The sequence below is a fragment of the Pongo pygmaeus genome, chromosome X (genome assembly GCF_028885625.2).
Source record: "Pongo pygmaeus isolate AG05252 chromosome X, NHGRI_mPonPyg2-v2.0_pri, whole genome shotgun sequence".
Lineage (NCBI taxonomy): Eukaryota > Metazoa > Chordata > Mammalia > Primates > Hominidae > Pongo > Pongo pygmaeus.
The window spans coordinates 111,766,823-111,791,862 of NC_072396.2; the positions used below are offsets into that span (position 1 = coordinate 111,766,823).

The 25,040-nt window shown below is 41.7% G+C and overlaps 1 protein-coding gene across 2 annotated transcripts; it reads left to right on the plus strand.

Moving 5' to 3' along the window:
- Positions 1-1,182: 1,182 nt before the first annotated feature.
- On the plus strand, positions 1,183-23,808 carry PRPS1 (phosphoribosyl pyrophosphate synthetase 1). Of its 2 annotated transcripts, XM_054472711.2 has the most exons (8): positions 1,237-1,505; positions 11,861-12,044; positions 13,448-13,546; positions 14,931-15,055; positions 17,945-18,118; positions 20,380-20,539; positions 21,560-21,640; positions 22,721-22,901. In XM_054472711.2, the coding sequence occupies exons 1-7, from the start codon at positions 1,384-1,386 to the stop codon at positions 21,602-21,604; spliced, it is 909 nt and encodes a 302-aa protein (XP_054328686.1). In that variant the 5' UTR covers positions 1,237-1,383; the 3' UTR covers positions 21,605-21,640; positions 22,721-22,901. The 2 variants fall into 2 exon arrangements, with proteins under 2 accessions (XP_054328685.1, XP_054328686.1); XM_054472710.2 differs by lacking the exon at positions 21,560-21,640 and having other exon boundaries at positions 1,183-1,505; positions 22,721-23,808.
- Positions 23,809-25,040: the final 1,232 nt, after the last annotated feature.

Consider the following 25,040-nt stretch of genomic DNA (forward strand, 5'->3'; position numbering starts at 1 on the left):
TTTACTTCCTTTTCCAAGTATTCCTATATACATGGGCCTACATTAAATTTCTGAGCTTGTAAAAGTGCAACAAAAGGTCAGAAGGAGAAGTCCTCCACGGACACTGCTGAAAATGGCAGTAAGACAAAGACGGGATGCTGCTTTGAGTACTTTCTGCCTTTGCCACTTACATAAATCCCTCTCCCACTTCCGTCTCAGTTTTATCATATGTAAAACGACTAAATGATCTCTGAGTTCCCTTCTATTTTTACATTTGGTAGTTATGAGCACTATGGTCACTTTTGATTCCAGAATTGTATGATTTTTATCTTCTCCTAACCCATGCTTGAAATATGCTTAATGGAAACGTGGTGCAAGAATAAAGGCTCACTTAGGTCCAATTAACAAGCATCACTATAAAAATAATAAAACATGGTGTAAAAGGCCACATTAGCAACATGTAGATGATGACATTGAGGCTTACATGAGGCAGACAGGACTAAAACCCAGGTTTTTTCAAATCCCTTCAGGGCTCTTTATCTGAAGTCCCATAGAACACTATACTTTCTTTCCTTTCCAAGGGCTATAAAAGTTAGATCTTTATTGTCCAGATAGTTTGGAAAATCCATCCTCCTTCACTTGTTTCAACATACTTGGTTCCAGCACTAGAAACAAAACAACTTTCTCTTGCAGTGCCTCTTGGATGATTCAGGTGGCATGCCTTCAGTCACTTCCCCCTTGGAAACTGTCTTGCAGGCAAAGGCGACACTGCAATTACAATGGGCAAGCAAACTCTTTGCATGCACGTCTGTGATGTAAAAGTGTTTTAATTCAGCCCCATCCTTATAAAGAGATAAAAAATGTGTTCAGAAACATGCAAACTCGTGGCTGTCATCCTGATAAACAGATTTTCTTAAAGGAAACTGTAAACCAGAGCCAGACTTACTTTCCTGCGCTGAGGGAGGGGAAATAAAAAAGCAGGCATGGTTGATTTCCCGCTAGCGGGAACGATCTGGCCCCAGACGTCACCAGCATCCCTCCACCCCTAGTCCAACGTCTCCTGTCCCCGACCGCCTAGCTACAGGGGGCCGGGCTATGGGTTAGTCTCGCCCCCGTTCATGCTCTTCACCCAATACCTGAGAGAATCGGAAAGAGGCAGGGCTACAGCGAGGACCAAACCCCGCCCTTCGCTCCCTCTTAGCTAATCGTTGCCAGCGGGGTGTGGACTTCGCCGCTGACCCCACCTCCGCCGCTCTGGGTAATTTAGAGCCGCGCGCCGGGCGGGAATGTAAGATGGCGGAGTAGCAACGCAAAGCGCTTAGTATTGAGTCTCTGGCCGACTTCGGTTTCGGTCTCTGCAGCAGCCGTGATCGCTTAGCGGAGTGCTTAGGGTAGTTGGCCAGGATGCCGAATATCAAAATCTTCAGCGGCAGTTCCCACCAGGATTTATCTCAGAAAATTGCTGACCGCCTGGGCCTGGAGCTAGGCAAGGTGGTGACTAAGAAATTCAGCAACCAGGAGACCTGGTAAGGACCAAGTTGGGACCCCGACTAGACCTCACCTGCCCAGGCGGCGGAGGATAGGAGGAATGGGGTCGCCGCTTGAGCTCAAACAGACTGGGGGATGGGGGGAGAGGGTGCAGCTCTGTGACTAGCCTACCCCACGGGCTGTTTCCGTTATTTTACCTCTCGCGGGAGGGTCACGTTCATTCTTACCGTGCGGTGGGGTGGAGTCAAAAGATGGAGTGTGAGGCGAAGCTTATGCGTTTGAGGGCAAGGGCTGGGGGACCCAATAGATAGTGGCTGCATAGAGCGACGAGAGGGGACCGACGCTTAGCCAGGGCGGTAGGGACACGTGGCTTGGCTTTGCTGTTGAGCCACCCAGGCTGGACTGGGTTGCTTCAGCTCTTAGACTAGCTTGCATTTAGAGAGCCTACCTGCGTACTGAGCTCTCCTGGTCTTTCTTTTCCTAGAGTCCAATAAGCAGCTCTTTGATTCGAAATGGTGTTGGTCCGTTCGGCTTGGTGTTGAGGGAAACTGACATTATGTACTGCAGGCGCCAAAATTATTACGACTTCCCTTAGATCAGCAAGCGTTGGCTTTTCTCATCTTATGAATCATCTACCTGAGTAATTGGAGCCATAAATCTAGTTGATTTGTTAAAGTGATGCGTTGACTCTGCATCCTTGATAGCCAGCATCTCAGCTTGAGCCATCCAAAAAATCCTGGAAATCTCAATTCTGGAATGTTTGACCTTCCCCAGTGCAGCTAGTGGTACAGATAATGCAAAAGCGTATTTTTCAGTAACCGAGTCCATCCTGGACTTGGCTCCTTCTTTAAGCTCTGCGTAGGGAATTTAGGAAGCAATTTTATACCTGAATGTTAAAGATAATTGAGGACAGGTAATGTAGTGGAAGACCAGCATTGGACAGTGCATTGCAATTGCATTTTTTCCATTGCTTTGCCAGTAAAACTTGCTTCGTCGACTCCGACTTACACCCTCTACCGGCACCACGGGACTGTTTTAGAGATGACTTGGTTACCTGATTATTTCAGTGCCCCTTCCACCTAAGTGTGGGATCTTTAGTTTCTGATAGGTGTAATTTGTATTTTATTGTTACCCTATCGATTAAATCAGAGCCCTGCCCACAATCTTACAGATCTGTTAAGGGGAAAGTTTTCACCTAATAATCAGATAAGAATATTTCGAATATTTTTTCCTAAATGTTTTTGCTTACTTTTTTGCTTTCTTTGGAGTGATTTCCAAGTTTAACTCGCTTTATCTCTTTTAGACCCAGCTGATAATGTCATCGATAATGGACAGCTTCTTCCCGAATTATTGTGCTACTGATTGTGATGCAAATGATAGTGTAAACATTGCCATCTGTAACCAGGCAATACCTTAGTTAAAAGAGGCTTACAAACTGCTGTCTTTAGATTTTTCCAAACCATTATGGCTCATGGGCCTTAATAAAGAATACAAAACAGGACTAGACTTTGTGATTGGCAATATAGTTAGGGGACAAGAATGTTTTTCATTTAGAGATTTTCTTTGGCCCCTGTGGATATTTAATCCTTTTCCTATGCGTCTAGGAAAAATGTGAAGGCATGAAAGCTTTATTTTCTCCTGGTGTTAATCCTTCTGCCCTCTGCATAATGCAGCATCCCAGAACCTGAGGCTATATTGGGAGAGGAGAGGGGGAGGACAACTTAGTTTTCTACTGATTGATTTCTATTAAGTCCAACATGGATAATTGCTGACTGGTTAGATTTTCTTGTTTCTGGCTTAATCATTAGCTTCTTGTTTCCTAGATATTCTGAAATCTTCATTGAACATGATCACATTTTTTTTTTAATGGAGTTCCCCCATCTTTGTTTTTCCTATACTGAAGAAATGGTAACTGCTCCCTATAACTGCTGCCCCAGGTGACTCTTGGTTGATGCTCTCTTGAGCAGAGTAGCTTTTCTTCTAACATAAGGATCATCCTTGGCTGTCTAGTTATTTAGGAAACACACACACACACACACACACACACACACACACACACACACACACACACACACACACACACACACACACACACACACACACACACGGAGGGGGTGGGTGTTAAAAGTGCTGAAATCAGAGAACTTGGATCTGAATCCTTAACCTTTCTTTGCCCCAATAATCTAATCTGTAAAGTAGTACCTACCCATACTTTTGTTATGAGGATTAAATGAGATAGAAGTAAAGTTCTTAGGATCTTGTCCAAAACACAATAAGTACAACAGTAAATGTTGACAAGAAGGGCTGGTGATAATATTGCAGAAAATGTGGAAAATGTAGAACACGGAAGGGAGAAGATATACCTCTTAATTCCACCACCTGACATAAATGTCACATTATCATTTCTGACCTCCCAGATATTTGTGTAAGATACACTTTTTCAAGAATGTTTAATATATTTATAGCTCTCTTCACTTAGCAATATATTTTGAACAGTTTCTCCCTTTAGTATATATGATTTTATTTTTTTATTATTAAAGATTTTAATTTATTTTTTAGAGATGAGGTCTCACTATGTTGCCCAGGCTGGAGTCCAATAGCTACTCACAGGCACAATCATAGCACACTGCATCCTCAAACTCACGGGCTCAAGTGATCTGCCTGCCTCTGCCTCTCAAGTAGTTGAGAATACAGGCATGCACCACTGAGGTGGGCTAGTTCATGTAATTTTAAATAGCTATATAGTCTTACCTTATGGTTATGCCATAATTTTATATAACCAAATTCTTATTGGACATTTCCAGTTTTTGATCTAATGCTTTTATATAAAAATCCATGAACATAAATCTTTGGCCATTTCTGATTATTTCCTTAGAATAAATCCCTAGGAAGGTAATTATTAAGTTAAAGGGTAGATACCATTTTTCATGCTTTTGATACCTGTTGCCAAATTATTCCCCAGAAAAGTTGAACCAATCTCATCAGCAATAATACAATATTAATAATATTTATTTATGTATTTATTTTTTGAGGCAGAGTTTCACTCTTATTGCCCAGGAGTGCAGTGGTGTGATCTCAGCTCACTGCAACCTCCGCCACCCAGGTTCAAGCAGTTCTCCTGCCTCAGCCTCCCGAGTAGCTGAGATTACAGGCATGTGCCACCACACCCGGCTAATATTTTGTATTTTTAGTAGAGACGGGGTTTCACCATGTTGGCCAGGTTGGTTTCAAACTCCTGACCTAGGTGATCCTCCGCACCTTGGCTTCCCAAAGTGCTGGGATTATAGGTGTGAGCTACCGTGCCCTGCCATAATATTTAATGTATAGTGAATGCCTAAGATGTGCTAGTTTCCATGCTAAGCATTTAGTATACATTGTGTTTAATCCCCTCAAAACTGCTATGAGGAATAACTGTTACTATCCCTGTTTTACAGATAAGGGAACTACAGTAAGATGCAGAGTAACTTGCCCAGCTCTGGGTATTATTGTTCCTTTAAATTTTTGCTGACAAGATCTCTCACCTGGCTTAAAAACTTTTAGATATTCTAAAATTTTGACTCTATTCTCTTTTCAATATTTGTAAATAACTTTGGTTTATTTGGCTATTCTGTACTAGCTGAGAGGAGGAAGACTTGAACTTTGGTTGCCTAAGGTTTTCCTGAGAACTGTATCTTCTGGTTGTGGTTAGTTTATCCCATGTATTTTGCACATGCCAATATCTTCATAATCTAAATTCTTCAGATTTTCTTAAGAATACTATCCACCTTTTAGATTCACTTTTGGTGTTTCCTGACATTCCATTTCAATTGGATACAGTTATGCCTGACCTTAAAGGAAAGGGAAAAGAGAAGCTAGTTTTCTCACTCATTGGATAGACACAGCCAGTCTGAGAAGCTAGTTTTCTCACTCATTGGATAGACACAGCCAGTCTTCTGGCCTCACCAAAACAGCTGAGAGAATGATTGGCCCAAAGCCATTTGGAGAACACTCCATTAACTAGAGGGAGAGAACAAGGAGTATTACTCTCTAAATTGCTGAACTAGATTTTTCCACTTAATAGATTATGTTAGGAGCAAACAGGTTTTAGGCACAAGTGTTCTTCTCAATCACTGCCATAACTTAGAAGAAACCATAAGAATAAGGTTAAGATTTTTAGAGGACTTGTTGAACCAAGCTGTATAATCGGAGTGCAATTCACGGACTTTTTAAGACTTTGTCAAACAAAGTCTGTATGTTATAGTACTACTATAGGGAAAGATTGGTCTTAATAAGTGAAATTAGAATTATACACATTAAAACAAGGCGGTATCACCTAGTTTACTTGCACCACCTTATTTTATTTATGTATTTTCTTTCTAAGTTTCTCTACTTTTATTTCATTTTTTGTAAGATCTTTTCAAAAGCCCCACATTTTTTAAACAGTTAAATAACCTTTTCAAGTTATTAGATACATGCCTTATAACAAACACCCTTCTATGCTGAAGGTAGCTTTTAATTTTAAAAAGTTTGAGCCAGGTGCGGTGGCTCATGCCTGTAATCCCAGCACTTTGGGAGGCCGAGGCGGGTGGATCACAAGGTCAGGAGATCGAGACCATCCTGGCTAACACGGTGAAACCCCGTCTCTACTAAAAATACAAAAAATTAGCTGGGCATGGTGGCAGGCGCCTGTAGTCCCAGCTGCTCGGGAGGCTGAGGCAGGAGAATGGTGTGAACCCGGGAGGCGGAGCTTGCAGTGAGCCGAGATCCTGCCACTGCACTCCAGCCTGGGCGACGGAGCGAGACTCCGTCTCAAAAAAAAAAAAAAAGTTTGGCTTTGAGAAATAGCTGAGCTGTTGGTTGATTATTAAGTGATATAATAACAAAAATGGTACTAGCGACTGTATTGGGTGGTAAGCTGATAAGTGATTTTTATTTATTTTTATTTTTTGTTTGATAAGTGATTTATAAAAAATTATTATTCAAGCCTTATGTGATGTTAGAATATGTATATTTTTAAAATAATCACCTCGGCTGGGTGCGGTGGCTCACGCCTGTAATTCCAGCACTTTGGGAGGCCCAAGGCAGGCGGATCACCTGAGGTCAGGAGTTCGAGACCAGCCTGGCTAATGTGGCAAAACCCCGTCTCTACTAAAAATACAAAAATTAGCCGGGTGTGGTGGCACACACCTGTAGTCCCAGATACTTGGGTGGCTGAGGCAGGAGAATCGCTTGAACCCGAGAGGCAGAGGTTGCAGTGAGCAGAGATCACACCATTGCACTCCAGCCTGGGTGACAGAGTGAGATTCCGTCTCAAAAAAAATAAATACAATTAAAAAAATAAAATAATCACCTCTACTAAAGCTATATATTTATCAGATGGCCTTTGATGTTTTAATTAGCAGTGATAATTTAATTTTTAAATAATATCTCACCTGCTTTCAAGAAAGGATTTGAAGTATGTTTGATAGTCACAAGTACAAACCGTTTGTTAAGGTAGGTATCAGAAGCCTTATAGAACCATGGACTACAGTAATTGTGGCAACTATTTGGCATAAAACAATTTCTAAAGTTTAGTGTTACTTTTTATTTTATTTATTTATTTATTTATTTATTTTTTGAGATGGAGTCTAGCTCTGTCTCCCAGGCTGGAGTGCAGTGGCACGATCTCGGCTCACTGCAAGCTCTGCCTCTCGGGTTCACGCCATTCTTCTGCCTCAGCCTCCCGAGTAGCTGGGACTACAGGTGCCTGCCACCACGCCCAGCTAATGGCTAATTTTTTTTTTTTTTTGTATTTTTAGTAGAGACGGGGTTTCACCATGTTAGCCAGGATGGTCTCGATCTCCTGACCTCAGGTGATCTGCCCACCTTGGCCTCCTAAAGTGCTGGGATTACAGGTGTGAACCACCAACCCAGCCTAGTGTTACTTTTTTTTTAACTGTATCCCTTGGCTTCCTGACAGCCAGAGGGATAAAGGCATATGCAATGGATTATGTGGTTTTTATTTTCATAAAGTTATTTAGAAACTTCCAGGCAAAAAATCCTAAGAATTTTATGAGTGAGACCTCTAAATAGTGATATCGAGTAACATCATGCACAATATAGCAATTTTGTGGGTATTTTTTATATTGACTGATAGTTGAGGCATTTGTAAAGGGAGATAAGCCGCTGTGGTCTAAGAATGTTGTTTTCTGGTCTTACTTGATAATGATAAAGCTTTAAAAACATAGCGGAATAGCTTGTCCCTTATACTGTCTGATATCAATTGTCAAACTACATTTGTTCATTTGTTCTCCAACTTTTAATCAAACATCCTGACTCTGGCAAGTGAATGTTTGGGGCACAGATGATATTCTGTGTTCTTGACTGAAACAAGAGCCATAGGCTTCTGATACATGATTGGAAATCAATATGCCTGCCTGACTTTCATTCTCCTCCAGGGAAATGGATATTTTGGTCAAGGAGCTGATATATGGAGGATGAATGTGAGCAGGATTAAAATTTTCTGAGTTTTTTTTTTTTTTTTTTTTTTTTTTTTTTTGAGACAGGGTCTCACTCTGTCACCCAGGCTGGAGTGCAGTGGCATGATCATGGCTCCTAACTCCTGGGCTGAAGCAATCCTCTCACCTCAGTCTCCCCAGTAGCTGCGATCACAGGCACTTGCCACCATGCCTGACTAATTTTTAAATTGTTTTGTAGAGAGGAGGTCTCTTTATGTTACCCAGGCTGGTCTCAAACTCTTGGGCTCAAGCGATCCTCCTGCCTCTGCCTCCCAACCACAGAGTTGTTTAACATAAAACCTAAAAGTGACTCTTTTAGCTTGAAATCTCTCAAAGGGCAGAGCTAGTAGTAAAGAAAGATCTGAGCCAGGCATGGTGGCTCACACCTGTAATCCCAGCACTTTGGGAGGTCAAGGAGGGCAGATCACGAGGTCAAGAGATCGAGACCATCCTGGCCAACATGGTGAAACCCTGTCTCTACTAAAAATACAAAAAATTAGCTGGGTGTGATGGCGTGCGGCTGTAGTCCCAGCTACTCAGGAGGCTGAGGCAGGAGAATCACTTGAACCCGGGAGGTGGAGGTCGCAGTGAGCCAAGATCATGCCACTGCACTCCAGCCTGGCAACAGAGCGAGACTCTGTCTCACAAAAAAAAAACAAAACTGAAAACGTCCCAAAAGTCCCTTGAAATGACCCCTGCCTGTTTGTTTTGTTTTGTTTTGTTCTGTTTGAGACGGAGTCCCGCTCTGTCACCCAAGCTGGAGTGCAGCGGCTTCATCTCCGCATACTGCAACCTCTGCCTCCCAGGTTCAAGCGATTCTCCTGCCTCAGCCCCCCGAGTAGCTGGGACTACAGATGCATGTCCCCACGCCTAATTTTTGTGTTTTTTGGTAGAGACGGGGTTTCGCCATGTTGCCAAGGTTGGTCTTGAAATGGGGAGCTCAGGCAGTCTGCCTGCCTTGGTCTCCCAAAGTGCTGGGATTACAGGCATGAGCCACTGCGTCCAGTCTTAAAAAAGGTTTATCCTTTTTTAAGCATTTTCTTTTTTGTTCTGGCTGCCAGGAATCTCAGCTTCCCTGATTTTAATTGGTTTCTAGTTTGATTTTTTTTCACTTGCTTTTATTTTTCTTGCTTTACAACATAAACTAACCCCATTTGTCTTTTCTTGCTTTTGAGATGAGGGTCTTCCTGTGTTGTCCAGGCTAGACTTGAACTCCTGGGCTCAAGCAGTCCTCCTGCTTCAGCCTCCTGAGTAGCTGGGATTACAGGCATGTGCCACCACTCCCAGCTCCCTTTCATCTTGGGTTAGACAGGAATAAATAAGTAATTATCTCCTATGTCAGCTTCTTCTGGCAATAGAATTGCCTCTGCCAGTTTTCATATAAGTCCCTTTTGGAGTTCTCCTTGAAGTTTTGTTTGGGGAGAGAAGGGTGGGTAAAAGTGATCTTGACAGAAATAGGACAGTAGGTAGTTCCTGAAGCCACACAGAAGATAGTGCTTAGAGTGAGATAGAAGTATGGATCTTTTATTTAATAACTGTATTGCCTTTTGATTTGAACTGAAGTTTTCTCTTGTTCAATAGGTATTGTCAGCCATTCTGATCTACTTGTCTATATACACACATACACCTCTCCTTCACCTAGAGGATTAATTGAGAATATAGTGTTGTTTGAGGTATCACTAAGGTGGTTTTTAAAAATTTTTTAATTTTTTTTTTAAACCTGGTGAACAGGAAGAGGTGATTTTTTTTTCTAGATGATAGGTTTTTCTTGGTAGAGACCCAAGTATGGGCATTGAAACTTTTGTGGTAAAATATAGCCCTACTTCATACTTAGAGTAAATTCCTATGGAGTTACTTAGTAATTGGACCAGAGTACAGTTAACGCAGAATGAGGGCAAGGACCACATTTTATTCACCATTGTTTCCCTAGCACCTAGTACAGTGATGAGCATATGAACATTTAATATTTACTGGGTAAATTGCCAGTACGGTAGAGGTGGTACTGTCTTCTGTTAAAGTGTCATTATAGAACAGTAGTGATTCACTCCTTATGATATTTCTACTTCTTTTGCTATTTATGGTCTCTGTAACAGTAATAGGTGATGCATCAAATTTTATGTACATCACATGTACCTATATGAAATGAGATACAGGCCACCTGCTAAAATTATGGTCCGGTTATTTGTAAGTACTTTAGACTAACATGTGCCAACCATTTCATGCATCTTTTTCATGTCTGTCACATGGTAATATTAGAAAATATTACCATAGAAAATGGTAATATTCGTATAGTGCACTGGAGTAAACTGAGGCAGTGAACTGCTTCTGGTATAGAGGCTCCTTCAGAGGATCTCCTGAAGCCTGGGTGATCAATATCCACATGTAGCTGTCACCATTCACAGCATACTAGTAGGGAAGCTGTTCTTCTTAGACCTTATTATCTATAGAAGTATAGTAAAGTCATCCCTCAGTATCCACAGGGGATTGGTCCCAAGACCAAATCTGCAGATATGAAATAGTATAATATAAATATATAAATATATATATATATATTGTTTTTTGATATGGAGTCTTGCTCTGTCACCCAGGCTAGAGTGCAGAGTCACGATCTCTGCTCACTGTAATCTCTGCTCACTGTAATCTCTGCCTCCCGGTTCAAGCAATTTTCCTGCCTCAGCCTCCTGAGTAGCTGGGACTACAGGCACCTGCCACCACACCCAGCTAATTTTTTTTTTTTTTTTTTGAGACAGAGTCTCACTCTGTTGCCCAGGCTGGAGCGCAGTAGCATGATCTCGGCTCACTGCAACCTCTGCCTCCCGGGTTCAAGTGATTCTCCTACCTCAACCTCCCGAGTAGCTGGGACTATAGACGTGTGCCACCATGCACGGCTAATTTTTATACTTTTAGTAGAGACGGGGTTTCACTATGTTGGCCAGGCTGGTCTTAAACTCCTGACCTCAGGTGATCCACCCATCTCGGCCTCCTAAAGTGCTGGGATTACAGGCGTGAGCCACCACACCCTGACTAATTTTTTTATTTTTAGTAGAAACGGGGTTTCACCATGTTGACTAGGCTGGTCTTGAACTCCTGACCTCAGTTGATCCACCCACCTCAGCCTCCCACAGTGCTGGGATTATAGGCGTGAGCCATCACGCCTGGCCATATGAAATAATCTATGCACATGTTCCCTTATACTTTATTTTTATTTATTTATTTTTTGTAGAGATGGGGTCTCACTGTATTACCCAGGCTGGTTTTGAACTCCTGGGCTCAAATGATCCTCCTTCTACCCTGCCCCCTGCCCCAAAGTGCTGAGCCACCATGCCAGGCCCTCCCATATATTTTATTTTATTTTATTTTATTTTATTTTTGACACAGAGTCTTACTCTGTTGCCCAGGCTGGAGTGCAGTGGTGTGATCTCAGCTCACTGCAACCTCCGCCTCCTGAGTTCCAGCGATTCTCGTGCCTCAGCCTCCCAAGTAGCTGGGACTACAGGCGTCTGCCACCATGCCCTTCTAATTTTTGTATTTTTAGTAGAGATACATGGTTTCGCCATGTTGGCCAGGCTGGTCTTGAACTCCTGACTTCAAGTGATCCACCCACCTTGGCCTGCCAAAGTGCTGGGATTATAGGCGTAAGCCACTGCGCCCAGCCCTGCCATATACTTTAAATCATCTCTAGATTACTTATAATACTTAATACAATATAAATAATATGTAAATAGTTGTTGTACTGTATTTAGAAAATAACGACAAAGAAAAAAATCTATACATGTTCAATACAGGTGCAATTTTTCCTCCAAATATTTTCAATCCACACTTGGTTGAATCCATAGATGTGGAACCTATGGATATGGAGGGCTGACAGTACAGTGGTTTAAAATCTATTTCATGTTGTCTTTCTTTCCTCATTGTAGTGTGGAAATTGGTGAAAGTGTACGTGGAGAGGATGTCTACATTGTTCAGAGTGGTTGTGGCGAAATCAATGACAATTTAATGGAGCTTTTGATCATGATTAATGCCTGCAAGATTGCTTCAGCCAGCCGGGTTACTGCAGTCATCCCATGCTTCCCTTATGCCCGGCAGGATAAGAAAGATAAGGTAGGAGCAGAATCTTATTTTTTGAGCAGAGGAAGCAGGAGCACTTGCCCCAAATCACAAATAAATTCCAAAATTATCAAATATATATTTAGGGGGAATTTAAAAAATCACCTTTTCTTAGGTATTACCCTATCTTCAAAACAATAGAAATATAATTCGTTTGTATAAAGCAACACATTTGTAGTCTGTATTTTATTACAATGATACATATATAACTTTCAGTTAGCTCACTGGTATTTTTAATTGTATCAGTAAGACTAAGCACCAACTCCTCTGGAGTACTGGAGTATGTTTTAAAATTACGGTAGATCCTCTCAAAGTGTAAGATTGGGATCCTAGTTGTGACCTCTTCATAAAATTTGAAGTCTGTTATATGAATACTTGATCTGATAGATAGATAAACTATATATCTCTCTCACCTTATCCTGGTATATTAGAGGATAAGGCATATACGTAAAACTTTGCAAGTCTATTGTAATTAATGCCCAATTTTACGCACAATGCCTCGAAGAAGGTCAGATATTTTTATTCCAACAGAGTATAAAGTAAAGGGCATGGGCCAGGTGCGGTGGCTCACGCCTGTAATCCTAGCACTTTGGGAGGCCAAGGCGGGAGGATTGCCTGAGCTCAGGAGTTTTGAGACCAGCCTGGGCAACACTGTGAAACTCCATCTCTACTAAAATACAAAAGAAATTAGCCGGGCGTGGTGCTGCGTGCCTGTAGTCCCAGCTACTCGGGAGGCAGAGGCAGGAGAATTGCTTGAACCCGGGAGGCGGAGGTTGCAGTGAGCTGAGATCATGCCACTGCACTCCAGCCTGGGCGATAGAGCAAGACTCTGTCTCTACAAAAAAAAAAAAAAAAAAAAAAGGCATGCATGGACTTTGCTGTTTTACAGTGCAGCAAGTATGTTTTATTTGAGGAGTTCATAGTTGTTGGAAAGTTGACCTCCAGATGAGTAAGTAGTGATGTGATTTACAAAGGAAACTATAATATCTATTCTGTGATGTATCTTCAAACCTTGACATGTTAGGTGTTAAAGGTTTGCGTATGTATGTGTTGAAAGAGATTTTAATAAAATTATTTTTTAAAGTCTGCCTAGTTTGAATAATTGAGCATTGGAAACACTTGAATAGGATTGAAAATGTGTACATTAAGAAAACAAAAGTTAGGAAGGTATTTTCTTTATTGATAAGTGTATCCTGATTTGGAAAAGTGATGTTCCACTTAATATTTGTTCTGAATTATGGTCCACTTAAAGTCAATGGCCATGTCTCCTTCTATGAATTTCTGGGTACCATAGTGCCTTTAACATAGTAGGTACAAAATAAATAGTTTCTTGAGTAAATGAATTGTTTTTCAAATTGGCTTTTTGGTTTTTCTTTTCTTTCCTCCCCTCCATTTAGAGCCGGGCGCCAATCTCAGCCAAGCTTGTTGCAAATATGCTATCTGTAGCAGGTGCAGATCATATTATTACCATGGACCTACATGCTTCTCAAATTCAGGTATCAGTGGAAGCTAAATATTGGTGTTTGAAAGGTGGGAGGAAAGGACTGATGATGCTGAAGACCGCAGAGAAGCCAAAAATTATGCCCAAGTACATCTGAAATAAACTAGATATCAACAACATTTTAAATGTGTTCACCTTAAGCATACTTCATGATCTTAGTCATTTCAGGTGGTTAGATAGGGAGGCAGTCTAGTTTTATGGGAAGAGCATAGGCTTTGGGATCAGAACTACTTTGAATAAAGGCTCTGGTATTTACTAGCTTTGTAAGCTTGGGAAGGTTACTTAATTTCTCTGAACATATACTTTTTCATTATTGTGAGTATAAAACATTAAATTCATATTATAATGCCTGGCTCATGACAGGTATTCATAGATAGGAGCTGTTATTATCATTCTTATTCCCCTTGAATATTCATGGAGTGCAGTGGCACGATCTTGGCTCACTGCAACCTCTGCCTCCTCAGTTCAAGCGGTTCTCCTGCCTTGGCCTCCCAAGTAGCTGGGATTACAGGCACCTGACACCAGGCCCAGCTAACTTTTTTGTACTTTTAGTAGAGATGGGGTTTCACCATGTTGGCCAGGCTGGTCTCGAACTCCTGACCTCCAGTGATCTGCCCGCCGCAGCCTCCCAAAGTTCTGCGATTACAGGCATGAGCCACCATGCCTGGCCTCATGGTCTTAAATTTAGAGCCACAGATATTGGAGCCTACTTTCCAGCACAAACCCAAAGTAAGGGGGGTGGAATACCACTTTTATTTTATATTTTTTCAAAGAGATTTTTCAAATCATTACCATTTCAAGCTTGTGGGAATTCAGTGAAGTACATTGGACAGGGACTGTACTCCTTTTATGGAAAGGAATGACTTAATTGAGAAATACAACTAATTTGTATCAACTAGAATTAGAACACAGATCTCCTGATTTCTAATTATTCATTGTGACTATTTATCATAAGTAGCTTCCATTAAGTTTATATACCATAGCATCTCTAACGGGTTTATCCATTAGCTTTTACTCCTTAACAAATCAGTCTGACACTTAGTGGCATAAAGCAGTATTTACTAACTCACTGAGTCTGCATGTTGACTGGGCAGTTCTTAATGGTTTTGTCTGAACTTAGCCATTCTTTAAAAGGGCTCACTTATGTTCCTATGTTCAGTCATGGGTTGACTGAGGGCTGGCTTTGCTGATCTTGGCTGGGCTCTCTCACATAGCCCAGATTCAAGGAGGCTTTTATAATCTACCACACTGGGCCTGCCTTCCCATCAGTTTGAATGTTGCAGTAAGACATTCTCTGAGCAAGTTACTGCTTTGTGTTTGCCACTTATAAATGGAAGAGAAGGAAAGTGAAGCAAAACTGATCCAGCTTCTTTCTACAGGGCTTTTTTGATATCCCAGTAGACAATTTGTATGCAGAGCCGGCTGTCCTAAAGTGGATAAGGGAGAATATCTCTGAGTGGAGGAACTGCACTATTGTCTCACCTGATGCTGGTGGAGCTAAGAGGTATGGTTGAAATTAGTATTGTTCCCAATGTACTGGGAAAATCTTTCAGATGGTTGTGTCACAAAGTGAAGTTTTTCTGTCCAAGTGGCAGTTTTTTTTTTTGTATTTTTATTTATATATATATATTTTTCTTTCTTTATTATTATTATTATACTTTAAGTTTTAGGGTACATGTGCACAATGTGCAGGTTAGTTACATGTGTATACATGTGCCATGCTGGTATGCTGTACCCACTAACTCGTCATCTAGCATTAGGTATATCTCCCAATGCTATCCCTCCCCGCTCCCCCCAGTTTTTAAGTATTTTTGAATGGATGTAAGTAGCTAGCACATGGGTTGAATATAGTTTTACCGTCTCCTCTTTTACTGTCCTCAGTTACTACTCAGAAGACAAGACAGAAAAGGGGTCCTAAATCATCATATTATGGATTTGACTATAACTTATGAGTAACTTGGCGCTACAGAGCTAGCAATACAGCTATAAACCTTTTGGGAAGGGTAGAAAATGTGGTTTTCTAATGAATAGCAGCTGCTATTGAACCACATATTGGTGGACAAATTCGCTTTTACACTCCTCTTACAATGCTGTTGGTTAGATCATTTTGATCCTTGGGATTAAAATATTAAGCAGGAAGGAAAGTAAAGTGTGACATTTTTATTTAAAGCCAAGATGTTAACATTTTAAACAAACTGATTGCCAGGGATTGCCATTTAACTGTGCTTTGCAGCTCACATGGTGCAGAGTAAGAGCTCTTGATTTCCTTAGTGGATTACTCGTTAGTAATGCATTCAAAAGTGTGACACATGTTCTTCTTGTTGTGGAAATAGAATGAAGAGCTACAAAACACAGATGATTAGGAAGAGCCAATTCAGAACTTTCTAAAAGCCATTCAAATCTTCAATGACTGTTTCTCAACAACCTCTTTTATTTCAGTAACTTCAACAGAACTGATAAGCTGAGAACTTGAGTTCTGTTATCCAGCCAGATATATGGGTTGGTGAGTCCCATGTAATTGCTAGTTACCATCTGTAATGCTAGAGACAGCCTAAGAAACATCCCCCCAACTAGTAGTTGTCATATTTAATTTGTCGGTCATTATTTTCATATCTTTCTATGGGACTTAGAAAATAGTCACATTTGAAATAGGCAGGATTTTCTTTCCAAAGGTGGGTCTAGGAAAACTGCCTTTAGTAGACAACTTACTGCTACCTGATTTTTTTTTTTTTCATTATCATTGTCTTATAGTGATGGAGTATTTTCCAATTGAGTGTCTATCACTTCTGTCTTGGCAGGGTTTGGGAAGTAGGTAGAGATCCCTGTGTGATATTCATTTGTACAGTAGTTGTCTCCTCAAAAGGTGTAGAGAGTTACTTTTTCTAGCCCTTTTTATGCTTTGTTGGTCACTGAATTTGTTGGCCTTTGAGTATGGTTGGTTTGGGATACTTGAACTAATTGATCATGCATTTGCCTTGGATAAGTAATCATTCCAAGCAAATTGGTTACCATTGATGTTATGTGCTTATGCAGTAGTAATGGAGAGTACAGGGTATGGTTGGTTTAGATCAAGGTACAAATGTTACCTAGATTATGGTTCAAACCTTATTATGTGGTCACAGGTTCTCACTTACCAGCAAAAACTCATGTGACCATAGTCACAAGAGAAACAGGACAAAATGCTATAGTTTCTTCAGTTCTACATTAAAAAACACGACAAATCCCCTAGCACAGGCTGCTTCACAATGATGGAGATGGCACAGTGGAGCACGGACAGACATGCCACTGGGGCAGCTCACTGTCACTTACACTGAATAGATTTTTGTTTGAATTATGTGGTACTTTGTCAAAAGACAAATTTGTCTTCTATCTCACCTTCTAGTCTGGTTTATTTTCTCTTGTAATAAGAAAAATAAGAATTCTCTTTGATTAGAAGATACTTTGGACCGAATGGTGAGATGTCTAGCTTGTCTGGGTAATTGGTATAACTTTCTGTCTAGCAATTGTGAAAGAAACTCCCAAGCTTGGTGTCCAGGTACTGTTGACAGTGACAGTTGATGGATGTTTTGCCAACAGCACTGAGGGAAGTGATGAGGGCACAGGCATTGGAACATGCTGGATGCTGCTCCTTTCTTGCCAGTCAGGTTCTCTTCTCACCACATCCCCAGTCACAGGTCTTCCATGATGGGAATTGGGACAGTCTGTGCACTACTGGCATTAGTTAATTCTTTCCTCATTCCTTCTGTTGCCAATCCATTAAATAAACGTGCGTGTCTTAGCGTTATGCTGCTTCCCAGGACTGGTGAGGGTGTCTGTCCTCTACCCAGAATGAATACTCATCTAAGTTTGATCAGTATATTCATAAGCTTCTGTTGAGATATGGAGGCATTGGTTTATAAAACCCAGTTTGTGATATTTGCCTTTGAGAAGTCAATCAATTATAGTTGCTTTCTTTCTTCCAGCCCTGGGAACTATTGGTTTCAAGGAGTATTCTCCTCCCCAAAACAAGCCCATTCTTTAGTCCATTTCTTTTTTTCTTTTTTTTTGTTTTGAGACAGTCTCGCTCTGTCACCCAGGCTGGAGTGCAGTGGCGCGATCTCAGCTCACTGCAAGCTCCAGCTCCTGGGTTCATGCCATTCTCCTGCCTCAGCCTCCCGAGTAGCTGGGACTACAGGTGCCCGCCACCATGCCCAGCTAATTTTTTGTATTTTTAGTAGAGATGGGGTTTCACTGTGTTAGCCAGGATGGTCTCTATCTCCTGACCTTGTGATCCGCCCACCTTAGCCTCCCAAAGTGCTGGGACTACAGGCGTGAGCCACCGCCCCCAGCCTCTTTAGTCCATTTCTTTTGTCTTAGAAGCCACACATACATATGAACACCCTCTGTTTTGCAGAGTGACCTCCATTGCAGACAGGCTGAATGTGGACTTTGCCTTGATTCACAAAGAACGGAAAAAGGCCAATGAAGTGGACCGCATGGTGCTTGTGGGAGATGTGAAGGATCGGGTGGCCATCCTTGTGGATGACATGGCTGACACTTGTGGCACAATCTGCCATGCAGCTGACAAGTAAGTGTGGATTGATGGGGCTGGTAGTTAGAAGGAAAAAGCTAGCAATTGCTGTCTGAATGTCTTCAGCCTGCTGATTCCTTTTGGAACCAAAGTGAGGGGATAAGTAACTTTGTGAGATTTTTATCACCCAAGGCTTAAATTATAATACATAGAAATTGTTGAGTACTCTTATTTTTTTTTTCAGATTTTCTTATTTTTTTAAATTTATATTGTACTAAGCTACATATAACACAATTTGCCATTTTAACTATTTTAAGTGTACAATTCCATGACATTAACTATATTCACAATGTTTGACAACCATCACCTGATTACCAAAGTTTTTTGATCACCCTGAGTATGCTACATGTGATCGTTTTTTGTTTTAATGAGTTAAAATAAAAATCCTGAGCAGACAGGCGTGTATGCTCATATTTTTATTTTACCTAAGCTGGAACCCTTGGTCTTACTTCTCGACTGTCTGTTTTACCAGCTGCTATTTTTGTTCATTATTACTTCTTTTTTTCACTCTAATCCTGTGATAGGTTAATGTTTATATTACTTGTCATCTCTTGCCTACAGTGTTCTAAATTGCCTCCCCACTCTGTTCTCCATTGCCAGTCACCGTTCTCTCACCTCCCCACTCCATCTCTCCATGCTTGCTAATCTTCCTGCAACTGAGGCTCGATCCCATCACTCTTTAAGATTTTAAGTGGCCCCTCATTACTAACAATCCAAGCCACTATGAGCAGTATTGTTTCTTAGAATGGTATTTTTACTTTTATTTTTATTTTGAGACATGGTCTCACTCTGTTACCCAGGCTGGAGTGTAGTAGTACAATTACAGCTCACTGCAGTCTTGAAATCTTGGGCTCAAGAAATCCTCCTGTCTCAGACTCCTGAGTAGCTGGGACTACAGGCAAGTGCCACCACACCTGGGTAATTATTTATTATTATTATTTTTTTTTTTTGTAGAGATGGAGTCCCACTATGTTGTCCAGGCTGTCCTTGAACTCCTGGGCTCAAGCAATTCTCCCACCTCAGCCTCCCAAAGTGCTGGGATTTCAGCTGTGAGCCACAGCACCCAGCCCTGAGAATGGTTTTTTTAAACTTTCTTGTGTCTGTGCCTTGCACAGTGCCTGGCACATAATAGGTGCTAAAAAAAAAATGTGGTGAATGATTCTTGGTTTGGGATCCTGGAGTAAACATTCATAAAACCCATTTCATCCTTGTACAAGTAAGGGAATACTAGTCGCTATAACAGATCAACTCCCTAACATGATAGTTTCCTTCTTGTCCATGGCGCACTCCAATGCAAGTGTTCTTGTTGGACTCATTTTTTCTAAGCAATAGTTAGGAGCTCAGATTCTTTCAATCTTTGGTGCTATATCTTTAACATGGGGTTTCCAAGATTACCTTGGAAGACATTTCAATTTTGGCCAGCCAGAAAAGGAAAAGGACACAGAGGATCACCCCTGAAGATTTTTGTTAAGTCCAACCAAAAACTGATGTACATTGTGTCTGCCCACATTTTAATAGCCAGAATTAAGCCACATGGCCACACTGAACTATGTGAGGGAGGCTGGGAAATGTAGTTCAGCTATGTGCCCAGAAAGAAGAAGAAGTGGATTTTGTTAAGTGCAGCAGTCTGTGCCAGAGTCCTTTTACACTAACTCAGACCTATTCAGATAAGTTCTTAGCGCAGTTCTTTCTCGATATGGACTGAATTGTGTCCTCCCCAAATTCATATATGTTGAGGCCTAACCCCAATGTGATGGTATTTGGAGTTACCTTGAGGGGCACGTATTTAGGATTAGATGAGGTCACTAGGGCAGAGCCCTTACAATGGGATGAATGCCCTTACAAGAAGAAAATGCTGGAGAACTGGCCAGCATTTCCCCATACGCACGCATGCATGCACACACACACTCACACTCACACACAAAGAGGTCATCTGAGCACACAGCAAGGTGGTGGCCACCTACAAGAGAAGAGGCCTCAGCATGACACCTACTTTGTCTGCACCTTGATCTTGGACTTTAAGCCTCCAGAACTGTGAAAAATTTGTTTCTGTTATTTAAGCCACCCATTCTATGGTATTTTCTTTTCCTTAAAAAAATTTTTCCCCTAACCCACTGTGCCTTATAATATTTTTTTATTTTTTATTTTTTTATATGGTATTTTGTTGTGGAAGCCTAAGCAGGCTAATATGCTCCTTCCTGACTAAAATTCTGCAATGACAAGTAAGATGAATCCAAATCAACATTTTTTCCCTCTAGACTTCTCTCAGCTGGAGCCACCAGAGTTTATGCCATCTTGACTCATGGAATCTTCTCCGGTCCTGCTATTTCTCGCATCAACAACGCATGCTTTGAGGCAGTAGTAGTCACCAATACCATACCTCAGGAGGACAAGATGAAGCATTGCTCCAAAATACAGGTGAGGATGAGATTTGTGCAAAACAAGCCTTTTCTATGTGTTTAGGAGGTGGTTACTTACGTTGAATTAGGTCTCTGGATTCTGAAGATATCTTTCTTTGGTCTGAAGGATTTAGTCTTGTCATCAGAATTTGTGATCCAAAAGTTAAAAATCACCTGTTTCTTTTCCTTTTTTTTTTTTTCTTTTCAAACTGCCAAGCCTTGGGAAAATCACCTGTTTAAAAGTTTAAATTGCTAGACCTCAGAATCTCTGGAAGATGGAGCCTAAGATTCTACATTTTAACAGGTTCTCCCAGTGATTCTGATGCAAATTAAAGTTTTCAAGTCCATACTTTACAGTATGTGTTTGTCTAACTCTTAACTATCGGCCCCTGTAGATATAATGTGAAACCTTTAAACTGATTGTACACTTCTACCAACTTTAGTGTTTCTCAGTGTGCTCTGGACCTAAGGTTCTTATTAAAATGTAGATTCCTTTGCTCCACCTAAGACCTATAAAACCAGAGGTCCTGGAACCAGTATTTTAAAGTAATTCCCCAAGTAAGTGTTAGTCACTAAAGTTTGAGTGCTCTTGCACTTAAAGAACAAGGCCTTGCTTAATTAAAAATGTTCACATTAATCTATGAGCTTTTTGAAATTAATATGTGTAATTGGAGGATTATCGTCATTCTTTTTTTTTTTTTGAGATAGGATCTTGCTCTGTTGCCCCAGCCGGAGTGTGCAATCAAAGCTCACTGCGGCCTCAACTTTGCAGGCTCAGGCAATCATCCTGTCTCAGCCTCCCAAGTAGCTGGCATGCACCACCATGCCCAGCTAATTTTTTTGATATTATGTGTAGAGACGGGGTCTCCCTATGTTGCCCAGGCTGGTCTCAAACTCCTAGCCTCAAGCTGTCCTCCTGTGTCAGCCACCCAAAGTGCTGAGATTACAGGTGATGTCATTCTTAAGGATTTTTTTTCAACTTAGTCTTTTTTTTTTTCATTCATAAGGTTTTTTTGTTTGTTTGTTTTTTGTTTTTGAGATGGAGTTTCGCTCTTGTTGCCTAGGCTGGAGTGCAATGGCGTGATCTCGGCTCACCGCAACCTCCGCCTCCCGGGTTCAAGTGAGTCTTCTGCCTCAGCCTCCCAAGTAGCTGGGATTACAGGCATGCGCCACCACGCCCAACTAATTTTGTATTTTTAGTAGAGATGGGGTTTCTCCATGTTGCTCAGGCTGGTCTCGAACTCCTGACCTCAGGTGATCCGTCCACCTCGGCCTCCCAAAGTGCCGAGATTACAGGCATGAGCCACCACGCCCAGCCTATTCAGAAGGATTTTTAAATGCGAACCTACCACCATTTTTTTTTAAGACAGGGTCTCACTCTGTTGCCCAAAATGGAGTGCAGTGGCCTGATCTTGACTCACTGCAGCCTCGAATTCCCAGGCTCAAGCGATCCTCCTACCTTAGCCTCCCAAGTAGCTGGGACTACAGGCATACACCACCACCACGCCTGGCTAATTTTTGTTTTATTGTAGAGACAGAGTTTCACCATATTGCCCAGGCTGGTCTCAAACTCCTGGGCTCAAGTGATCCTCCCACCTTGGCCTCCCAAAGTGCTGGGATTACAGGCGTGAGCCACAGTGCCCAGCCATTTTGATGAACCAGAGTCAGCGTTTTTTCTCAATTAGCATTTTGACTCTTTCCTAAGTGGCTGTTTTGTTTTGTTTTGTTGTTTTGAGACAGAGTCTCGCTCTGTTGCCCAGGCCGGAGTGCAGTGGCACGATCTTGGTTCACCGCAACCTCCACCTACCGGGTTCAAGCAATTCTCATGCCTCAGCCTCCCGAGTAGCTAGGATTACAGGCGTGCGCCACACCATGCTTGGTTAATTTTTGTATTTTTAGTAGAGACGGGGTTTCATCATGTTGGCCAGGCTGGTCTCCAACTCCTGGCCTCAAGTGATCTGCCCACCTTGGCCTCCCGAAGTGCGGGGATTAACAGGTGTGAGCCACCGTGCCCAGCCCTAAGTGGCTATCTTAAAAATGTTATGAAGAATAGCTGAGTGCAGCCTCATGACAGGCAAACAGCACAGTGTTGCAGTTTTAAGAGGAAGGGCACTTGCCTGGCTGCTCATCAGTGTCTGCAAATTGGCCAGTCATCTCTGACCATATGATAGTAACCTGATTTCCTTTCTTGCCTTTCTAGGTGATTGACATCTCTATGATCCTTGCGGAAGCCATCAGGAGAACTCACAATGGAGAATCCGTTTCTTACCTATTCAGCCATGTCCCTTTATAATAGAGTAACTTCTGAGGCTTTTTGAGAATAAAATCCACCCCACCCTTGTTTCCCCTTGGTATTTGATGACAAATTCAGCAGAAGACCCGGCTTGCTCCAGTGTAGCTTTCTACATCCCACATCAGGTATATTAGAGCTTATCCGAACTGGGGAAAGACGGATTGAGATTAACTGCTGGGACTTCCTACCTGCATTATCTCATTCTGGCTTCCTTGATAATTCTGTGGGCCTTGCAGCTTTAACTATAGCTCAGCTGCTACAAGATTTCAGACTTTTGAGGATGTTGTGTGAGGGTGTTTGACTGTGATTGGGGAAGCTCAGACTACTTTGCATGTGAATGCTTCAGGGTTTTCTTTGTTGAGAACAACTAGCAACAAAGGCAACCCATGTGTGACCAGTTCTCCCCAAGGTCTATGCTAAATTATAGCAAGAGCCCTGGGCAACCCCAAACCTAGTCCTGGTAGCTGAGCACCCTGTAAGGCAGGAGCAGGCAGCTCAGCTTGAGCAGACATTGGGTGGGGGGGTGGGGGGTGGTTGAAGGGGGAGGCAGTACAGTGCAGCAAATGTTTCTTGGGAGGAAGAAGCCTGATCCATCACCATCTGCTTGACTATGTAGCTTGGATTCTCCTTTGTACCTATCCCTTTCGATTTGGCTTTACCTTCATCTATCTTGATCCTTTCCTGGCCAAATATCCTCTTGGGCCCAAATGAACATTGTACCATAGTCTTCTGGAAAGCAAACATGCTTCCTGCTATGTAATTGCTAACATTCACATTAGATGATGTGCTGTAGCTTGATCTTCCTTAGCCTACTGCCACTGAGGCAGTAGGTTTTAGGTGGTATCGTAGTGCCTTTTGATTAATTTAAGTATTTAATTTTCATCTTCCTTCTTTGGATCTATTTGGCCTCTCAAATGAACTGAGATTCCTGTTAAAAAAGATTGATGTTATTGTGTCTTGTAGAGGAAACTAATAAAGTGTGTGTACCTGTGTGATTTGGGGTCTGTATCATAATCTGTACTGATCTCTCTGCTAAAGGTTTGGTTTAGATAGATGTCTTGCTGTCCAATGATAGCTCTTATTTGTTTCCAAACTACGTTAGCTTCATTGTTAAACCAAGACAAGACATTGGCAGCAGTTTTATTCAACGGTAAGACTAAGATGTCTGGAGTTTACTGAGAATGTGATAGAGTGTAATTCTGTGCAGTATACCTAAATTATAGCATGTATAATGTCTGGTGGATCTCTGGTTCTTATTCCTGAAGATCCAAGTTAGGTATTTTCTTATGGGAGGAGAATTTCTGTGATTTATTCATTTTGAACTAATTTTGCCAAATGTGATCATTTCCCTCCATTCATCAGTAATTGACATATGTTTGGCATTTACTTTCTTTCTTTCTTTTTTTTTTTGAAATGGAGTTTCGCTCTTGTTGCCGAGGCTGGAGTGCAATGGCGCAATCTTGGCTCACTGCAACCTCCGCCTCCCGGGTTCAAGCAATTCTCCTGCTCAGCCTACTGAGTAGCTAGAATTTACAGGCAAGTACCACCATGCCCAGCTAATTTTATATTTTTAGTAGAGACAGGGTTTCACCATGTTGGTCAGGCTGGTCTTGAACTCCTGACCTCAGGTGATCTGCCCGCCTCAGCCTCCCAAAGTGCTGGGATTACAGGCGTGAGCCACCGGTGCCCGGCTGGGCATTTACTTTCATCCCTTCTAAATAAGAACTATTTTGAGAAGGTAAATGTGCAAAATTTAAGGATGAATTATTATGCATTCCAAAATTTTAAGTTTCCTTCTTTCTTTCCTTTCTTTTCTCTTTTTTCTTTCTTTCCCTTTCTTTCTCTCTCTTTCTTCCTTTCTTTCTTTTCTTTCCTTCCTTCTCTTTCTCTCTCTCTTTGTCTGTCTGTCTTTCTGTCTTTCATCTTTCTCTTGCTCTGTCACCCAGGCTGGAGTGCAGTGGCTCGATCTTGGCTCACTGCAACCTCCACCTCCTGGATTCAAGTGATTCTCCTGCCTCAGCCTCGAGAGGGATTACAGGTTATCTGGGATTACAGGTGTGCACCATCACGCCTAGCTAATTTTTGTATTTTTAGTAGAGACAGGGTTTTGCCATGTTGCTCAGGCTGGTCTCAAACTCCTGGCCTCAAGTGATCCGCCCACCTTGGCCTCACAAAGTGCTTGGATTACAGGCATGAGCCACCATGGCGGCCTTAAGTGAGTTTCTTG

Coding starts and splice junctions, on each gene's coding strand:
- PRPS1 (XM_054472710.2), top strand. CDS start 1,384: ATGCCGAATATCAAAATCTTCAGCGGCAGTTCCCACCAGGATTTATCT. Junction 1,506..11,860: donor TTCAGCAACCAGGAGACCTG/GTAAGGACCAAG, acceptor TCCTCATTGTAG/TGTGGAAATTGGTGAAAGTG. Junction 18,119..20,379: donor ATCTGCCATGCAGCTGACAA/GTAAGTGTGGAT, acceptor TTTTCCCTCTAG/ACTTCTCTCAGCTGGAGCCA.